The 18828-nt window shown below is 45.9% G+C and overlaps 1 protein-coding gene across 1 annotated transcript in view; it reads left to right on the forward strand.

Moving 5' to 3' along the window:
- The window catches only part of LOC122751722 (carcinoembryonic antigen-related cell adhesion molecule 20-like), a 32482-nt gene extending 14930 nt beyond the window's left edge, over nt 1-17552 (forward strand). The window contains exons 3-13 of the mRNA XM_043998871.1: nt 4229-4510; nt 6111-6389; nt 7414-7692; nt 9351-9632; nt 10273-10375; nt 11292-11332; nt 11766-11827; nt 12314-12340; nt 13884-13979; nt 15471-15566; nt 17365-17552. Coding sequence (XP_043854806.1) covers nt 4229-4510; nt 6111-6389; nt 7414-7692; nt 9351-9632; nt 10273-10375; nt 11292-11332; nt 11766-11827; nt 12314-12340; nt 13884-13979; nt 15471-15566; nt 17365-17418 — 1601 coding nt within the window. The 3' untranslated portion in view covers nt 17419-17552. The remainder of the gene's footprint in view (nt 1-4228; nt 4511-6110; nt 6390-7413; nt 7693-9350; nt 9633-10272; nt 10376-11291; nt 11333-11765; nt 11828-12313; nt 12341-13883; nt 13980-15470; nt 15567-17364) is intronic.
- The last annotated feature ends 1276 nt before the right edge of the window (nt 17553-18828 follow it).

Below are 18828 nucleotides of genomic sequence, written 5' to 3' on the forward strand. Positions count from 1 at the left end.
AAAGCTAGTTCTGGGAGTCTGTAAATTTTCAGTGCTTCCATGGTGTTGTGACCCAGGAACAGGTGTGGTCACTATTCTTCTGGTCTGAGCTCTGATATTTACTCAGGAAGAGCACTTGCTCCCCTGCAGCCACAAGTGCTTGTACTCTTCTCAGCCCTGGAACTGTGACCCAGAATGGAGTTTGGGTAATAGAATTGCTAATCAGCACCAACTACATCCAGTTTCAGCAAAGGGTGTCCTGTATTCTTTTTCTGACAGTTGTCTGACACTTTTCCATCTTAGGGCTGAGAGCTCCTGAAGTTATTGCTACTGTGTGTAGACATTATTTACAGGCCTCTACCCTGGTGTCACAGAATTCTTCTGAAGACCTTCAAAGTTTTTTTAGGCTGGAAAAATGTCTCATCCTGACCTTTTGTTGGTTCTGCCATTAGAAAATCTGATTTGAGGCATTAATTTATAGTTGTTTGGAGGGGAATTTTGATAGTTTTTACCTGGTCTGATATTTCTAATTCACCATCTTGACTCTGCCTCCTATTTACATTCTTTTGAAGGACTGGCATGTGGATGATAGATAAGAATAGTTTGATTTTGTCCCACAGGGCAGAAGTAGACATTGAAAGTCAGGTGGCTTGGTGGATAGAGTGCTGAACTTGGAGTCAGGAAGACTGTATTTCAGATCTGATCTGAGATACTTCCCATGTGACACTGGGAAGGTTACTTCACTTTACTGTGTCTCAGTTTCCTCACCCATAAAATGGAAAATAATATTGGCAATTACCCCCCAGGATTGTTATGAGGATAAACTGAGATATTTGTAAAGCAATTTATTTGTGGACCTTAAAGTCATATATAAATACCATTATTATGATTATGTTAAGACCAAATGGGATAATAATTATAAAGCATTTATTATAGTGTTTGGCACATAGTAAGCACTATATAAATGTTGTTACCATTTAGGAGAAGTGAGGGGAAAATTGCCCTAAACCCAACTTATGATTGATGCCAGGAATAAATTTCCTCCTGATTAGTGCTGTCCCCCAGTGCAGGTGGTAAGATCCTCCTTAGGTGGTTCTCAAGAAGAGACTATACAATCACTTGTCAGGTGTGTCCTAGTGGATATGGGTTTGACTAAAAGGTCAGTGTGGTCTCTTCTGTGATGATTAAACATATGAGAGACAGTTTCTGGGTAATTTAATAATTTTATTAATAAGGCCAGAAGGTTATCAATAAAAGGATCGTCATTTGGACATTTCTCTCAGAACAAAGACCCTTGATTGTGGTGGGGTCACAGTTAATATGTCCTTTGAAGAGGAGGTGTTCCTGAGGGATGCCTAATCATCTCTGATTGGTTAATCAAATGGGAGGTGGGCTGTCTTGGGATATATGACTCAGATCATTCAAATCTTGGTCAAAGAGACATCAATTTCCATATCACCTATCTTGATAATAGGAAGAATCAACATTTACTCAGGACCTGTCAGAGCAAACACAAGGAACAGGAATGCACCCATTAGCCCAAACTTAGAATTTCTTTTACTGTCTGAGTAGATCTTGTCCTAGGTAATTTTCTGAGAGGAATTTCCCACACTGGTTGGTTTCTGGATAAGGAAGTAGAAAAGGGGAAAAACCTTGGTCCTAATACAATAATTAGTTCATAAAAAAAGATTCATTTCTTATGCTTTCATGTCACATTTTGCAATTCTATGATTCTATAACTTAACTCAAGGTCACACAGGTTCTTGAGTGATAAAGGACCTTTGAGGCTAACCATCTTACTGTGTGGAGGGAGACTTTGTGGCCTAAAGAGGGAGTAAGGGTACACTCAGTGTCCCGTAGAGAACAGGTGACAAAGCTGGAATGTGAACCCAGGTCCTATTACTTGAAGTCCAGCCCTTTTCCTGCTATGCTGTGATATGCTTTAATGTTTTTGAAGTGCTGTCATCAGGAAGGCCCCATGAGTTCAATAATAATCAGCATTCTTATCCCTATTTCACAGCTGAGAAAGCCGAGGTCTGGATAGTCCATCAGTCAGTCAACAAACATTTATTAAGTAAACTCCCACTATGTCCCAGGCACTCTACTAAGCTCTAGAGATACCCAGAAAGGCAAAAACATGATCCCTGCCCTGGTCATGAGAGAAGAAGACTTGCTTAAGGTAACAACATTAGTAATCAGTGGGGCCAGGGCTGCACCCCAAATTAGGTCACCATACGGTGGGCCTTGTCATGCTTGGCACAGTGGAATCAACCCAGGGGTTTTGGGTTCAAATCCTGCCTCACATCCTTGAGCCAGGTTGTTTGACCTTGGATGAGCCATGGAGGGCCTTGGGTAGGGGCTCTAGAGAAGAGTCACAGGATTTGACTTTGAATCCTGGCTCAGCTTTTTATTTCCATGTATCACCCAGGTCGAATCACTGAATCTCTCTGACCTCAGTTTCCTTTTTTATGAAATAAGGAGCTTGGATTAAAGGACTTCCAAGCTCCCCTTTAGGTCTTGATCTACCATCCAATGGCTTCCCTTATCTAAACCAACATTTCTCAGACTTTTTTGGGCTTAGGACTCCCTTCTGCTCTTAAAAATGATCAAATATCTCTCTCCCCTTCCCCTGAGCTTTTTTTTTGTGTGTGTGGGTTATATCTATCAATATTCCCTATATTAGAAATTAAAGCATCTTAGTATTATTATGAAATTAGTTCTGACCTCATGGACCCATGAAAAGGTCCCTAGGGACCCGTAAGGGCATCTGGAATACACTTGGAGAACCACTGATCTAAATGCCAGTTTTTTTCCTCCATTCTCTTGTTGAATAGCTGGCGATACAGGGGATAGAGTGTTGGGCCTGGAATCAGGAAGATCTAAGTTCAAAACTAGCCTCAGATGCTTCTGAGCTGTGTGACTCTGGACAAGTCACTTAACTTTTGTCAGCCTCAGCTTCTCCATCAGTAAAATGGAGTTAATAATAGCACCTACCTCCCAGCATTGTTGGGGATCAAATGAGATAACATTTGTAAGGCCCTTTTTATACTTTAAAGCTCAGTGAAAATGCTATTATTATCAATTTAAATCTTTTGCATTTATTCCTGAACTCTCCACAACTCAGTTTCTCTTAAAATGAAGGAGTTAGACCCTCTAAGGCCTCTTCCCAACTCTAAATCCACATGAGGATTGACTGAAGTAATTGGGCATCGTGAGCATGGGGAAGGGCAGCCAGGAGAGCTGGACCTGGAGTAAGAAAAACCTGAGTTCAAATCCAGCCTCAGACAGTTACAAGCTGTGTGACCCTGGGCAGGTCACTTCACCCTTTTTGCCTCAGTTTCCTCATCTGTAAAGTGAGCTGGAGAAGGAAATGACAAACCATTGCAGTATCTTTGCCAAGAAAAACACAAATGGGGTCAGGCAGAGTGAGACATGGTTACAAAAGGCCCCGATAACAACAGCCTCAGGAAGGGAAGGATGGGGGAGGCATTGTGCTCGGTGGTCATGAGAGCTGAGGGTCTGTCCTATGGAGGAGGGAAGGAGTCTTGATCTGGGCAAAACCAGGAGCAGTGAAAGGAAGGAATAGAGAAGCCTATTTATAGGCTTAAGGTCAGGTCAACCTTCCTGATAATTTGAGTCCAAAGTAGATGAGTCCCAGATCTCATTCTGTGATCCTGTCTCAGACTCAGTTTCCTCCTCTACCCTAAACTTTGTGCTCTGGGCTTCAGTTTCTTATCTATAAAATCAGGGCAATAACCCTGCGCAACCTCTGTCCTTGAGTGATTGTGAGGCTAACCCAGCTCTCCTTGTGCGTGAACCTGGGCAGGTGCTGGGTTCCAGTTTCCCCCTCCATAAAATGTCCCCTTAGCCTTAGGCTTTTGTGCTCCTATAATAGCTGTCTGGTTCTTCCTGGAGGCGTCCCTGAGGTCCCAGATAAAGTTTCACCTTCTCCAGAAAGCCTTTCCTAATCCCCCTTAATTCTAGTGGCTTCTCACCATGGATTATTTTCTATTTACCCAGTACAGATCTTGTGTGTATGTAGTCATTTGCATGTTCTCTGTCCCCTATTAGACTATGAGCCCCATGAGGGACTGTCTTTTGCCATTTTTTAATCCCCAGAGCTTAACACAGTGCCTGGCACATAGTAGGAACTTAATCAATGCTTATTGGCTGACAGACTGTGTGGGCTGTGGATGTGCCCTCTTCCCTGGCACCTCCAGCCAACCTCTCTCCCTCTCTTTTGTTCCAGAGGAGCCATCAAAACCCAGAATCTCCATGGATACTGGAAGCTCCATCATTGAGTTCCAAAGCTCAATGAGGCTCACATGTGACACTGAGGATGTGGACGTCATCATCCGGTGGCTTCTGAATGACACTGATCTCCTATTCCACCCACAACTGTCCCTGTCTTTGGATAACAGGACCCTCACCTTTCACAATGTCACCAGACAGGACAGCGGGGACTACTACTGTGAAGCCAGCAATCCGGTGGGCTTCCAGTCAAGTGATATCATCAGTGTGATTGTTTACTGTGAGTATCTTTGCTTTTCTCTAGGGACCTGAACCTGGACCATGTATCCTTCCTGAGCAGCATGAGCTGAGTAGGTAGTGAGGTCCCCATCATAGGGCTGCCCACTTGTTAGGCATGTAATAGGGGAGGCTCTTGTTTAGGGATGGGATGGCCCACAGAGTCACAGAACGACAGATTCTGGATCACAGAATATCAGAGCTGGGGCTGTAAGATCATGACACAGAATCCAAAGGTGATCTATTCCAGTGCCCTCCTCTTACCTCAGAGAAGAAAGCTGAGGGGATTTAACTTACCAAATTCATAGTGGAAGCTAATGCCAGAGCCAGAATTAGATCCCAGGTCTTCTGAGTCTGAATCTAGCTCCAAGGAGCATCTAGTTCAACCTTTATCTTCTCAGGGATGCCCTCAAGGATTTTCTCCCAGTTTCCCTGGAAAGTGCTGAGATTCTGGATGATTGTGAGTGGTTATCCCTGGGAGGTGACTTCAACTGGTGGTTGTTGGAAATTGCTAGGGACCATAGAGAACCAGGGGAGGAAATCAGCTGTCCTGAGAACAGGGGTGCAGCCCCAGGGGGATGGGCTAGCCCTGGATTCTGAACGTAAGGGTCATCATCCAAGGGCATGGGGCCAGGGCAAGCATGGACAGGGCATGGACAGGGCAAGCATGCAGCTGATCCAGGGTCAGTGGGTCCATGGGCATCCCAACCAAAGTGAATTTTTGTTGTTCTTCACACATCTCCAATCTCTATGACTTTGTGTCAGCTTTCTCCTCTACCTTGGTCTCTTGGAATATATCATTTCCTTCAAAGCTAAACTCAAATGCCACTTCCACTCTGAGGATTTTCCTCATGTGTCCTCCCCCTCACCCCAAAGTGGTTTATTCAAATTCATTCTCAGACATTTACTAGCTGTGTGGACCCTGGGTAAGTCCACTTAACCTTTAGCTTTAATTATTCTGTTTACAAAATGAGGGAGTTGAATTGAATGACTTCCCAGGTCCCTTCTAATTTTAAGTCTATGCTGCTCTTTTATAAACACTTCCATGTGCATGTATCTCCCTTAATAGAACAAAAGGAAGCTTCCTCAGGCCAGGGATTTTTGTTTTCATATCTATCCCCAATGGGTCGCTAGGTGGCGCCACAGTGCATAGAGAACTGGGGTTGGAATCAGATCACTTCATCTTCATGAATTCAAATTCAGCCTCAGCCACTTCCTAGCTGTGTGACCCTGGGCAAGTCACTTCACCCTGTGTGCCTCAGTTTCCTCATCTGTAAAATGAGCTGGAGAAGGAAATGGCAAACCACTCAAGTATCCTTGCCAAGAAAATCCCCAAACGGAATCACAAAGAGTTGGACGCCATTGAAAAAGCTGAGCAATGAAAATCTAAACCCCCACCTCCCAACACAGTGTCTGGCCCATAACAGGTGCTTTACACATTCTTGCAGATGTATGGGTCATAGGAACTGCCTACTTCTTCCTTATATATTACTCCCCCTCGTGCATTCCAAGCTGACTGTGCTGTTCCCCAAACAGGATCTCGTACTATAATACTCATATTAAGAAGAATGAGGAGCCTTAACATTCTCTCCATTTTTTTGCAGATGGACCAGACCAGATCACGATCACGCCGGACACTGAGTACATTCGGGGCAACACCATTGGGGTAGAAATGAACTTCAACCTTGGGTTAACGTGTCAGGCTGAGTCAAACCCTGCTCCTAACTATGCCTGGTATTTAAATGAATCTTTCTTGGGAATTTTTGCCTCCAATTACCACATCTCAGGGGCTTCCAAGGATCAGGGAGGGAGTTACAAGTGTACAGTGGAGAACACTCAGACCGCAAAGTCTTCTTCAGCGTCTGTCACTGTCAAGGTGGTTGGTGAGTCCTGGTGAGGCCACTGTGGCCAGGCCCCTCCTTCTCTACTAGGAGGTAGTATCATAGATGTCAGGGCTGGGATGGAAGAACAGGGGATGTCAGAGCTGGGAGGGGCCTGAGAACAGGGGATGTCAGAACTGGGAGGGGCCTGAGAAGAGGAGATGTCAGGGCTGGGATGGAAGAACAGGGGATATCAGAGCTGGGAGGGGCCTGAGAACAGGGAATGTCAGAGCTGGGAGGGGCCTGAGAACAGGGGATGTCACAGCTGGGATGGAAGAACAGGGAATGTGAGAGCTGGGATGGAAGAACAGGGGATGTCAGAGCTGGGAGGGGCCTGAGAAGAGGAAATGTCAGAGCTGGGATGGAAGAACAGGGGATGTCAGAGCTGGGAGGGGCCTGAGAACAGGGGATGTCAGAGCTGGGAGGGGCCTGAGAACAGGGAATGTCAGGGCTGGGATGGCCCTTAGATTTAAGAATGTCAGAGCTTAGAACCCACATTATTAGCTAGAGTTGGGGTTGGAGGTCATCACCTCATTTCACAGATGAGAATGGGTCCCAAAGAGGGAAGGAGCCTGTCCTTCACTGCTAGTTAGTGAAAGCAGGATCATAGCCCAGGCCTCCTGACTCGTGGTCTTGGGCTATTTGTCCTTGACCCCAGATCTCTGCTTGCTTGGAGACGTTTCACCCAGTTTCCTTGGGGAGGAAATTCCTGGCTTCCCTTTCCTGGGTGAATCAGAGTGGTGACAGCTGAGACTGGTTTGGGCAGTAGGGGAGAGAAGGGGCTGAACCCAGGGAAGGTGCTGAGTCCGAAGTACTGAATCACTGAATTCCAGTTACCTGCATTTGAAGCCTAGCTCTGCTCTTACTCATTTTGGTTTCCTTGATGAGTTACTTCATGATTCCAGGTCTCCATTTCCTCATCTATATAATGAGGAGCTAGATTGGATGATCTTGAGGCTCCCTGAGCTTGGGTCCCAGGGAGAGAACCTGGAACCTTGGAGGTATTGTCTCCTTCTCTCCTTTCTAGAGCGGGTGACCAAGCCCTACATGCTGTCCAATGACACCTCCATCGTGGAAGGCAAGGGAGCAGTGATGTTTACCTGCGATACTCCAGATTCTGAGATCGAGGTTCAGTGGTTCTTAAACAACCAGATCCTCCCGCTGAGTGACCGGCTGGTGCTGTCCCAGGAGAACCGGACATTGACCATAGCACAGGTCCAGAGGGAAGATGCGGGACAATATCAGTGTACTGCCTCAAACTTGATCTTCAAGAATAGCAGTGAGCCAGTGGCTTTGACTGTGAACTGTAAGTGAGCCTGTACAACATTTTGACCCAGAAAGCATTTATTGCTTTTGATGGCTAACATTTTATTTATTTATTTTTTTGGTGGGGCAATGAGGGTCAAATGGCTTGCTCAGGGTCACACAGCTAGTAAGTGTCAAGTGTCTGAGGCCGTATTTGAACTCAAGTCCTCTTGAATCCAGGACCAGTGCTTTATCCACTGCGCCACCTCTGGATACCTCTGGTTTTTATACTAGTTATGTGATGTTGGTCAAATCTTTTACCCTCTACGTACTAGAAGTGAACCACTAAGATTATAAGTAAAGAGAAGGTGCTGGTCTGCACTGGAAAAAGGTTTTTTTTTTTTCCCCATAAAGGAGTTCTTATGTCAATGAAATTACAAATCTACTCTTGATCCTATCCTAAACTTTTTTTCCTTTCCTTTTCATCATACCCTTACTCTCTTCCCCATGTTTTATAGCAAGAAATACAAAAGAAAGAGAATTTAAAAAGTTGTTTAGAAAAGCTAACCACCATATCAGCGGAGCCTGAAATTAGATGCAATGCTCCACACTTACCGTCCTCCACCTCTGCCAGAAAGGAGGGAGACACATTCCCATGTCTCTTCTCTAGGGGATCAAGCTGGATCATTGGGTTTTGCTCTTGTTGGTGGTGTCATTCTTTCCACTTGCCTTGGGGTTCTCAGTGCATACATGGATTCCCTGGCTCTGCTTACTTGAGAGCTCTTCTCAGGTTTCCTTGTTTTTGTCACCTTTGTCACTTTTGGCACAATAGGGTTCTATCTCATTCATGAACCCCACTTTTTTTGTGAGGCAATTGGGGTTAAGTGACTTGCCCAGGGCCACACAGCTAGTAAGTGTTAAGTGTCTGAGGCCGGATTTGAACTCAGGTCCTCCTGACTCCAGGGCCAGTGCTCTATCCACTGCGCCATCTAGCTGCCCCAACCCTACTTTCTTTAGCCTGGACAGATTTTCCTTTGTTTCCAGTTCTCTCCCACTACAAAAAATACTGCTGGGAATATCTTGATATTTCTCATTATCATTGACTTCCTTGGGGTGTTTATCCAGGGTGGGATCTCTGGGTCAAAAGGTAAGGATGTTTTTTGTTTTCATTTTTTTAACCAACAAACATGTCCTGGGCACTATGCTGGGGCAAGGAAAGAAAAGAAGAGAAAAATGAAACAGTTCTTATCCATGAGGAGCTTACACTCATGGTGGGGGGGTGGGGTTGGTGATAAGAGACAGGCTGAAAGGGAAGCTGGAGACCATCTGGTCCACTTCTTCCATTTTACAGATAAAGAAACTGAGGCTGAGAGAGTCTTAAGTGACCTAACATCACACAGATATAATAATAAAAAGCGTTTTAATGTTTAAAATATCACTTTGTGCCTTGTACCAAGGTCTCCTTCCCACTTCCCACCTCCCATTCCTAATAGACCAGACCGGAGACCACAGAATCACAGAATGTTAGAGCTGGTCTACAGATCATCTTGTCCAACCACGTCATTTTAGAGGAGAACAAGGCAGGGCACTTGCCCAGGGCCACGCCTCTAGCAAGGGCTGTTGCCAGGCTTTTCTATTCTCAGATCTGCCAATCTTTCCCATGTGCTGCCACCGCTGCCCCTGGAGCCTTTTGTCCTTGCTTCCTTCCTGTCCTTATAGACGGACCTGATCCAATCAACATTACTCGGGAATCTGGCTCTCGCGTGGTCAACAGCATTGAGACTCAGCTTGGCTCTGCTCTGACCTTACTGTGTCAGGCTGATTCTCAGCCAGCTGCCCTGTATCACTGGTCCCTCAATAGCACCAGCTCTTTGGAGCAGAATGGGTCTCTGTTCACGATAGAGGCCGTGACCTGGGATCATCAGGGAACTTGCACGTGCTTGGCATGGAATGACTTGACCCAAATGTTACGCTCAGCCACAGTCACCATCAGCGTGTTTGGTGAGTTCCCGGGCTTGTCTCCCTGAGAGTAACCCTTTTTCCATCTTCCCTGGGGTACTGGAGAGATATAGATCTAGCCCCTCCTGTTTATGAATTGAGAACATAGAGAAGGGAGGGGGTCCCCAAGCCAGATAGTCATGACAAATTGGGGCAATTGCCCCAATGCTTTGGGGAGTACCTGTGCTACTGATGACTTGGTGGGTCCAGCCTGTGGTCTAACCAGTCATTGCCCCCCTCCTCAGTCTCCAAAGGAAGGAGTGGCGCTCCACTTTTTAGAGATGATTCTGGACCCTCATGCTCTGGGAATGGGTCTGGTTCCCACAGCTGTCTCAGAACATCTCTGGGCTCCTCACTTCCCCAGAAATACCTCTGGGCCCCTCAGACTTACCAAACATATCCCTGGGTTCTCACCCCTAGAAGATGCCCCTGGCTCCCTCCTCATCCCTCTCCCACCCTGGGCTTGCCATGCCTCCCTTGGGATGTCCCTGATTCCTTCCCCTACCATATACCTGGGCCTCCTCCCTGCTGGGGACATCCTGGACCACCCTCCCCCCCACCCTATAGGCACGCCTCTGAGTCCCTACTCCCTGTTTGTGGCCCTGGGTTACAAATCTGAATCCTGTTTCCCTGGGTATGTCAGATTCCTCACTGTCTGCTGAGGTCATTGCCGGCATTGTGATTGGAGTTCTGGTCGCTATTGCCCTTGCCGTCGGGCTGGTGTATTTCCTGGCCATCAGGAAAAGGTACCCTCTGGAATGGGAGGAAGGATTCGTTCACTGGGGGATCTATTTGGCAACATCTTGTGCTTGGTTCCAAGGCAGGGAGGGTTAGTGGGATGGGGGCTGGATGCAGCATCTGAGGACCTGGATTCAAATCCTGGCCCTGCACTGACTACTTGTGTGTGTGACTTTGGGCAAGCCCCTTAATCTCCCTCTGCCTCATTTGCTTTATCTGTAAAAGTAGGGGGTCTCTGCTATAGAGAGATGATTGTAAGATGCCAAGGACCTCTGAAGCACCAGTTGGTTCTCGGTCCTCTGGCTCCCCAGAGCTTCGGGAGAGACTGAATGTTAAGAACTTCTGATGCTCTAGTACTTTGGGGCTTACAAAGCCCTTTCCTCACTGGGGTAGGTAGTGTGCATTCTGAGGGATGTAGTACAGATTTTATTCTCTTCCATTTTGCAGATGGGGAAACTGAGGCTCAGGAAGGGGGAAGTCACATGCCAGGATTCAAGTCCAGTCTGGTGTCCTCTCTTTACCATACCATAATGCCTCTGGAAATCAGGCTGGGGGTTGGGTGGGGGAGAGGGTGGGTATTGGCTGGGGCCAGGCGTAAATTCTGGACTATGTATGGAATCAGGAGCCTGTTGGGAATGTGCTTTGAGGCTTCATAGGGAAAAGCCACAGCTATGGTCTGGATCAATCTCAGAGGGCTCCAGGGAAGAGGTAGCATTAAAGTTGTACTTGAAGGACAGGAAGAATTTCCAAGAAAGAGGGTGATTAGCCCGCTCTCAGTCCTGCTGTCTTTGTCTTGTGGATAGAGGAGTTGGAATGTCTGGGCCCCATTTTGATACTTTGTAGCCTTGGGAATGAAGCATTCAGCATTCCAGAGTGGGACAAGAACATAATAAGAACAACAATAATAACAGTACTCTATTTCAGGTACACAGGGGACCATGTGGAAGGAGGAAAGGATCATTCAGGTAAGCAGAGCCACTGATGGAACAGCCCAGATATCCTTCCCCAGAAACTCCACTGTCACACCTCCAAAGGGAGTTATATTAAGAGTCCAGGCATGGGGCAGCTAGGTGGCACCACCCCTGGTAGTCAGGAGGACCTGAGTTCAAATCTAGCCTCAGACACAGACTAGCTGTGTGACCCTGGGCAAGTCACTTAACCCCAAACCAAACCAAGCCCAGGAATGAAAATGAAAATGACCTGCATTCTAGTCCTAGCTGTTCTGTTAACTTATCCTGTAGGTTCCTTGACCTCTGTGGGCTTAATTTTCTTTGTTTGTAGTATTGGCGGGGGTGTGGGGGTAGGGCTGAAAGAGATGATCTCTAAGGACTCTTCTAAGAACTGGTCTCACAAGGGTCAGTTCCTGTTTCTGGATATACTGGGTTTCTTTCCCTGCAGGTCAGTCAGGATCTGTGTCCATAGATGCCTTAGGAGTCCAGAGACGTGTCACGCCTGCAAAGGTTGGAAAACTCCCTGTGGCTCCCTCCCCATCTGCAAAAGTGGGGAAAGCTCTTGGGGGCCCCCTCTACCATCTGTGGAGGTGAAGAAGCTGCAGGCACCCTTATGCTCTCTCCCTCCACCATCGTTTTCTGCCAATGCCTGAAGTTCTCCAAGCCCTGCTCTGGGATTCTTCTCTTCACTCTGGGATATGAAGCTAAGCTCTCCCCAATCCATGGCTTGGCCAGATTCTCAGCTCTGATTAGTTGGGTCCCTTTCTTCCATCACTCCTTTACTCTCTTGGGGTCAGCTCCTCTCTCCCATTTACCTCTGGGAGAGACACTGCTTTTCTCAATCCTAAACCCTGACTTGACTCTCTCTGATACATAGGACCAAGAGCCAAGGGTGTGGTACTATTTGGTACTTGGCCTGAATGAGAACTTTGGGTATGCTCATAAGCCATGGTGTCCCCACCCTCTGATGTGAATGCTTTCTGTTTGTCTCCCTAGGACTCAACAGAAGACCTCTTCTATGAGGTATGTTCCGAGGAAGGTGGCTATTTGAGGGCCCAAGAGGGAAGGGGTCTAGAGGAGCTGCCCCAGGCCTTCATTCCTACCTCCATTTATCCATTTGGAAGGAAGGTCTGGGAATATTGGGAATGGGAATGGAAAGACACATGGAGTTTAGTATGTCCAAGAAGGCATGAACCTCAGAGGTCAAGGAATGGAGAGCTTAGAGCAACGTTGAGGGCCACAGTTGAGGAAACTGAGGCTCATGGAGATTGAGTGACTTGCCCATGGTCTACATGGCTGTCATATAGTAGAGTCAGGATTTAGACCCAGTCCATTGCCTGGGCATCTTCTCTGGAAGACTCACAGTCCCCTCCCAACTTCTGTCTCCAGCTTCCCACACCAAGCTCCTTTTCTTTTGCTCTGGAGCCCACAAAAGCCCAGATTCCACCTCTTATCTTTATTGGCTGCCTGACCACAGGCATCTGATTTTAGTCCTTTGAACCTCTGTTTGCTCATCTGTGAAATAAGGATCATGATCTGTCCTTTTATACTCAGTTCCTGGATTAAGTTTGTGTTTAATAAATGATTGTTGATTGGTTAATTGACTGATAATGCCTATAGAACCTACTTTCTGGTGTTGTTGTGAGATTCAAATGAGATCCCATATGGAAAGCAGTCACTTAGCACTATTATTACCTCAATAATAATAATAATTACTACTACTACTACTACTACTACTACTACTACTACTACTACTACTACTACTACTACTACTACTACTACTGCCTTTTAGCCCCTATTAAGATGTGGGCTCCTTGAGGGCAGGGACCTTAAGGGTCTTTGTGAATTAAAGTCCAGTGCTCTGTCTTCTTCAGGGAAAATATCTTATAAATCATAAGATTCCCAAGGAAATGGGAACTTGGGCTCCATGAAGAAACCTGGGCACACAGGGGAAAGTGACCTATCCAAGACTGCATAGTTAGTCTGCGTGGGATTGGTGGCTTTCAGCCCAGGTCCTCTGAATTTATCCCAACTCCATGGTTCCAACTCAGTGGGACCGAGGGGTTATTGAGTGGTGTCTTAGAAAGGGTACCAGACTAATTCTAGAAATCACATGGGTTTTGTGGTTTACAAAGTGCTTTGCCCTGGACAGCTCTTTGAGAGAGGGATTTCAGCTGGGTCTTGAAGGATGGGGAGAATGTAAACCAGTCAAGAGGAAAGGGAAGAGAAGTCACTTCCTTCCTATTTCCCACATTGACCCTCCATCTCCCACCTCCAGCTTTTTTTTGTTTGTTTTTTATGGGATTTTTGCAGGGCAATGAGGGTTAAGTGACTTGCCCTGGGTCTCTGATTTGAAGGTTGGAGAATTCTGTGATTCTAAAATGTCCTATCATTCTAAAAGTCTGTGATGCCAAGGATCTATAATGTTAAAATAAATGAATGTGAGATTCTTTGAGGCTGTGAATGGAGTGATTCAAAGATCCTGTGATTTTGGACTTCCCAGAATTCCAAGATACTTGGATTCTAAGACAGATCATGCTCCTGACTTTTCTTCTTTCTTGTACAGAATAAAGCACCCGAAGATGATAAGCCCCCTCGTCGTCGTGCACTGGTCCCTCCAGCTGTCAGGGACACTTCAAAGGAACAGGAACACTTCTATGAGGTACCTGGGTGGTGGTGGTGGGGGGAGAGAACTGGGTCTCTGAGGATGATGGCAAGGCACTGTCCCTGGTCTCCCTTGATGATCTTGCTGGGGTAGCCAAAGTCTGGTGTCCACATGGAGGGAGGTGATGTGGCTGGAATCCTCTGCCCCAATCAGACTCTATCTGAAGGCTTGTGTCCAGTTCACCAGACACATTTTGGGAGGGAGAATAATATGCTGGGGCATGTGTCAAAGAGGGCAGCCAGGCCAAGGGCAGGGGGTGGGGAAGGGCTGGAAATCAGGTCATGCAAGGATGGGTTGGAGGAACTAGGGGTATTAAGCCTGGAGAAGAGAAGTCTTTTTTTTTAATTTTTTTTTCTTTTTTTTTTTGGAGCAATGGAGGTTAAGTGACATGCCCAGGGTCACACAGCTAGTAAGTGTCGAGTGTTTGAGGCCGGATTTGAACTCAGGTCCTTCTGAATCCGGGGCCGGTGCTTTATCCACTGCGCCACCTAGCTGCCCCCCACCCCCAACCTTCAGCTTTTGTACTGGTTATCCCCACTGCCTGGAATAATCTCTACTCCCTGGCATCCCTGTTTTCCTTCAAGTCTCAGACTAATTTCCACAATCTTCAAAAAGCTTCCTTTGATCTCCCTTAATTCTAGTGTCCTCCTTCTGTTAATTCTGTCCAATTTGTCCCATCTATAGCTTGTAGGTATTGTTCTCTCCTCCATTAAACTGGAAGGTCCTTGTGGGAAGGAACTGTTTTTGTCTCTCTTTGTATTCCCAGCACTGAGCCTACTGCTTTGCATACAGTAGGCACTTAATACATGCTAGTTGACTCGAAATCAGGAGATAGGATTCAGTTCCTAACTGTACAACCCTGGGCAAGTCCCTACCTCTCATCTGCAGTATCAGAGTTGCAATTCCATGTGGCTTAATAGTGCTTGGTCAGCCTGAAAAGGTGACCATACTCATTGTTATGACTCCAGCAATGCTGTTGGTCTGATAGAGGATGAAGACACAGGCAGCCTTGCTCCTGGCACTGATTCTCAATGGGCAATTTGGGAAATTGGATGGGAGAGGCAGCTTTGGGCAGCAGGAAGACCCTTGAGTCAGGAGAATTGGGTCCCTAATCTTCTAGACTGGTGGGGTGACCCTGGTCAGGTTTGTCTTCCTCATTGGCCCTTCATTTTCTCCTCTGTAAAACACCAAATATGGTGGTCTCTAGGAGAGCCCAGAGCTGGAGGATTCTGAGCATTAGACCCAGTTACTCAAATTTGTCTCTGATTTGAAGGTTGGAGAATTCTGTGATTCTAAAATGTCCTATCATTCTAAAAGTTTGTGATGCCAAGGATCTATAATGTTAAAATAAATGAATGTGAGATTCTTTGAGGCTGTGAATGGAATGATGGTGATTCGAAGATCCTGTGATTTTGGACTTCCCAGAATTCCAAGATACTTGGATTCTAAGACAGATCATGCCCCTGACTTTTCTTCTTTCTTGTACAGAATAAAGCACCCGAAGATGATAAGCCCCCTCGTCGTCGTGCACTGGTCCCTCCAGCTGTCAGGGACACTTCAAAGGAACAGGAACACTTCTATGAGGTACCTGGGTGGTGGTGGTGGGGGGAGAGAACTGGGTCTCTGAGGATGATGGCAAGGCACTGTCCCTGGTCTCCCTTGATGATCTTGCTGGGGTAGCCAAAGTCTGGTGTCCACATGGAGGGAGGTGATGTGGCTAGAATCCTCTGCCCCAGTCAGACTCTGTCTGAAGGCTTGTGTCCAGTTCACCAGACACATTTTGGGAGGGAGAATAATATGCTGGGGCATGTGTCAAAGAGGGTAGCCAGGCCAAGGGCAGGGGGTGGGGAAGGGCTGGAAATCAGGTCATGCAAGGATGGGTTGGAGGAACTAGGGGTATTAAGCCTGGAGAAGAGATTTTTTTTTTTTTTTTTTGCAGAGCAATGGAGGTTAAGTGACATGCCCAGGGTCACACAGCTAGTAAGTGTCAAGTGTCTGAGGCTGGATTTGAACTCATGTACTCCTGAATCCAGGGCCAGTTCTTTATCCACTGTGTCACTTAGCTGCCCCCAAGAAGTCTTTTTTTTTAATTTTAATTTTTCTTAATTACATGTAATGATATTTTTTGAGTTCCAAAATTTTCTACCACCCTCCCTTCCCTCCCCCCTCCTGAGACCAGCAAGCAATTTGATATAGGTTATACATTACTGCCATGTTAAACATATATCCACATTAATCAGAACAAAAGAAAAAAAACACAAGAAAGAATAAACAAGAACAATAACAAAAAAGCAACAACAAAAGTGAAAATAGTATTCTTCAGTCTGCAGTCAGATTCCATAGTTCTTTTCCTGAATGTGGAGAGCAGTTTCCACCATAAGTAAGAGAAGTCTTAACTGGTACACCAGCACTGTTTTAAAGATAGTGAGTTGGTGCGGGCAGCTAGGTGGCACAGTGGATAAATCACTGGCCCTGGATTCAGGAGGACCTGAGTTCAAATCCAGCCTCAGACACTTGACATTTACTAGTTGTGTGACCCTGGGCAAGTCACTTAACCCTCATTGCCCTGCAAAGAAACAAAACAAAAAAGATAGTGGGTTGGGCTGCCTTGGGAAGTAGGGAGTTCCTTATCACCAACAATGTTCACATGTAGGCTGGGCAGGCATTTCATAGAGGGGACTTCTACCTTGGGGGAGGAGGCACAGGGTTGGTTGGTCTCTAAAGGCACTTATGACTCTTACATTCCCACATTATTCTGTTTGGAAGAACCCTTCCAATTTTGTTATTCTTTGTCATAATGTCTATCTTCTCTGTTTTTAACTTCCTTCCAATTTTGCCATTCTATGTCCTCTGTTTAAGGTCTCTACATTCCATGTTCTAAGGTCTCTCCCTATTATGACATTCTAAGATCCTCCTACCTTGAATATTCCCTATTCTAAGGTTCTCCCCAGCTACCATTTTCCATTCTAAGGCCTCCCTCAGCTCTGACATTGCCTTTTCTAAGATCTCTTCTATCTCTGACATTCCCTGTTCTAAGGGCCCTTCCACCTTTGACAATCTCTGTTTTAAGGCCCTTCCCAGTGCTTATATTCTCTGTTCTAAGGGTCTTTGCAGCTCTGACATTCCTTGTCTAAGGGTGCTCCCAGCTCTGTTATTCCATGCAATATGACTTTGAGGTTAGGTAGCCTCTGTGTGACTGCTGTAAGCCATGTCTTGTATTCCAAGTGACCTGGTGAGGGGTAAATAGAGAGACACATTGGGGCATCAAACCACAGACCAGCCTCCTCATGTCAATACTTCAGGGTTTCTTGCTGCCCTTTTCATCAGGGGAAGCTAACAGGACCGGGTGACCCTTCTTTGATTTTTGTTTTTTGTTGAACAGAAACTGTCATTTCCATATACGGATGATTATTTCACAATTGACCCAGTCACTTAGTCTTTTTCCCACTTGGATTCAGAAGACCTGGGCTGAAGTCCCAGCTCCATCATTTACTTGCTGTGTGATACTGGGCAGGCCATCTCCACTCTCTGGATCTCATTTCTCTCCTTGAAATGAGGAGAATAGTGCACTGTATCCTAGGGTTTCTGTGAGCAGACAAAAGGAAACAATTTATGGATGGCCCATTGCCACTCTAAACCACCAAATAAATGTCTATTACTATAATTGTTGTTGTTGCTGTCATTATGATTAATTTCCATTCTTCTCAGACCTTTGATTTCATCCACATGAATCTATGAGATGGCAGGCATAATTCATTTCAAGGCCCAGACTCAAAGCCTTTCCAGTTTTTCCAGTGCTTGTACTTTGCTGGTAGAGACAGAGATAGTCCAGGGCCATCTCCACACCTGGATGAAGGAGGATGTGAGTGGATGACACAATGAATATAATTCAGTACCTGATGGGAGTGGGGAGCTTGGAGGAAGACAGTCAAGTGGAGAGAAATCCTTTTACTGGAAAAGATAACTGTGGATTTTCCTGTGGTTCTCTCTCCCCTTTCCTGTTTCTGCCACCTAAGGTGGACATGAGCATCGATTTGGGAAAGGGAATATATGGGTTGTAGGTAGCAGCAGGCTGAGAGTGCAAGGTGAATAACCAGGATAATCAAGAAAAGTCAGGACTGGAGAAAGCAGAAGTAGGACTTGAAGATGTGAAGTCTCATAACCAGGGTGGGGACAAGCTGGAAGTCATTTGGGCTAACCTTGAAAGATGAGTCTTCCTGACTTCAGGTCTGGTGCTCTAGCCACTGTGCCACCTCGCTGCCCTGTGTGCTTGGCACAAGGGGAGAAACAAACTGGGCAAGAACCAGTCCTTGCACTCATGTAGCAATAGGTATCAATTTTGGTGTTAATTTTGATTTTAATTAGATGTTAGGTGTTAATTTTGTTTGGGGAAAAGCACCAAATTAAAAAGAAAACCCCAAAAACAAACCTTCTGGGGAAAATTCCATTGGGATCTTGACTCCCTAAATGTGTGCTGTGTTCAGGGTGAGTGGAATGGGGATTAAATCTTGGCAACTTCTTTGAAAAAAGAAATCCTTCATGAAATGATTGCAGGCATGGAGTGAGAGAGACAAAGAGTCAGGGAGAGAACTTACAATGATTTTTTTTGGCTCTGTTAAAATTATGAACCTAACAAGCTGCTTCTACACATGATCATTTTGATATACAGAGAAAACCAGAAGAGATGTGATAGGGATGACATTGTGAACTTTTCTTAGATCTGGTTTTTGAAATATATATTAAATGTAGCATCATCACAACCACACTGTGCTGTTAGCTTGGGCCCTTCTCCACTTCCTTCTACCTTCTTCTCCCTCAAACTCCCACCACCATGTTTCATCGGTTT

This window comes from Dromiciops gliroides, chromosome 3, assembly GCF_019393635.1.
Source record: "Dromiciops gliroides isolate mDroGli1 chromosome 3, mDroGli1.pri, whole genome shotgun sequence".
NCBI lineage: Eukaryota > Metazoa > Chordata > Mammalia > Microbiotheria > Microbiotheriidae > Dromiciops > Dromiciops gliroides.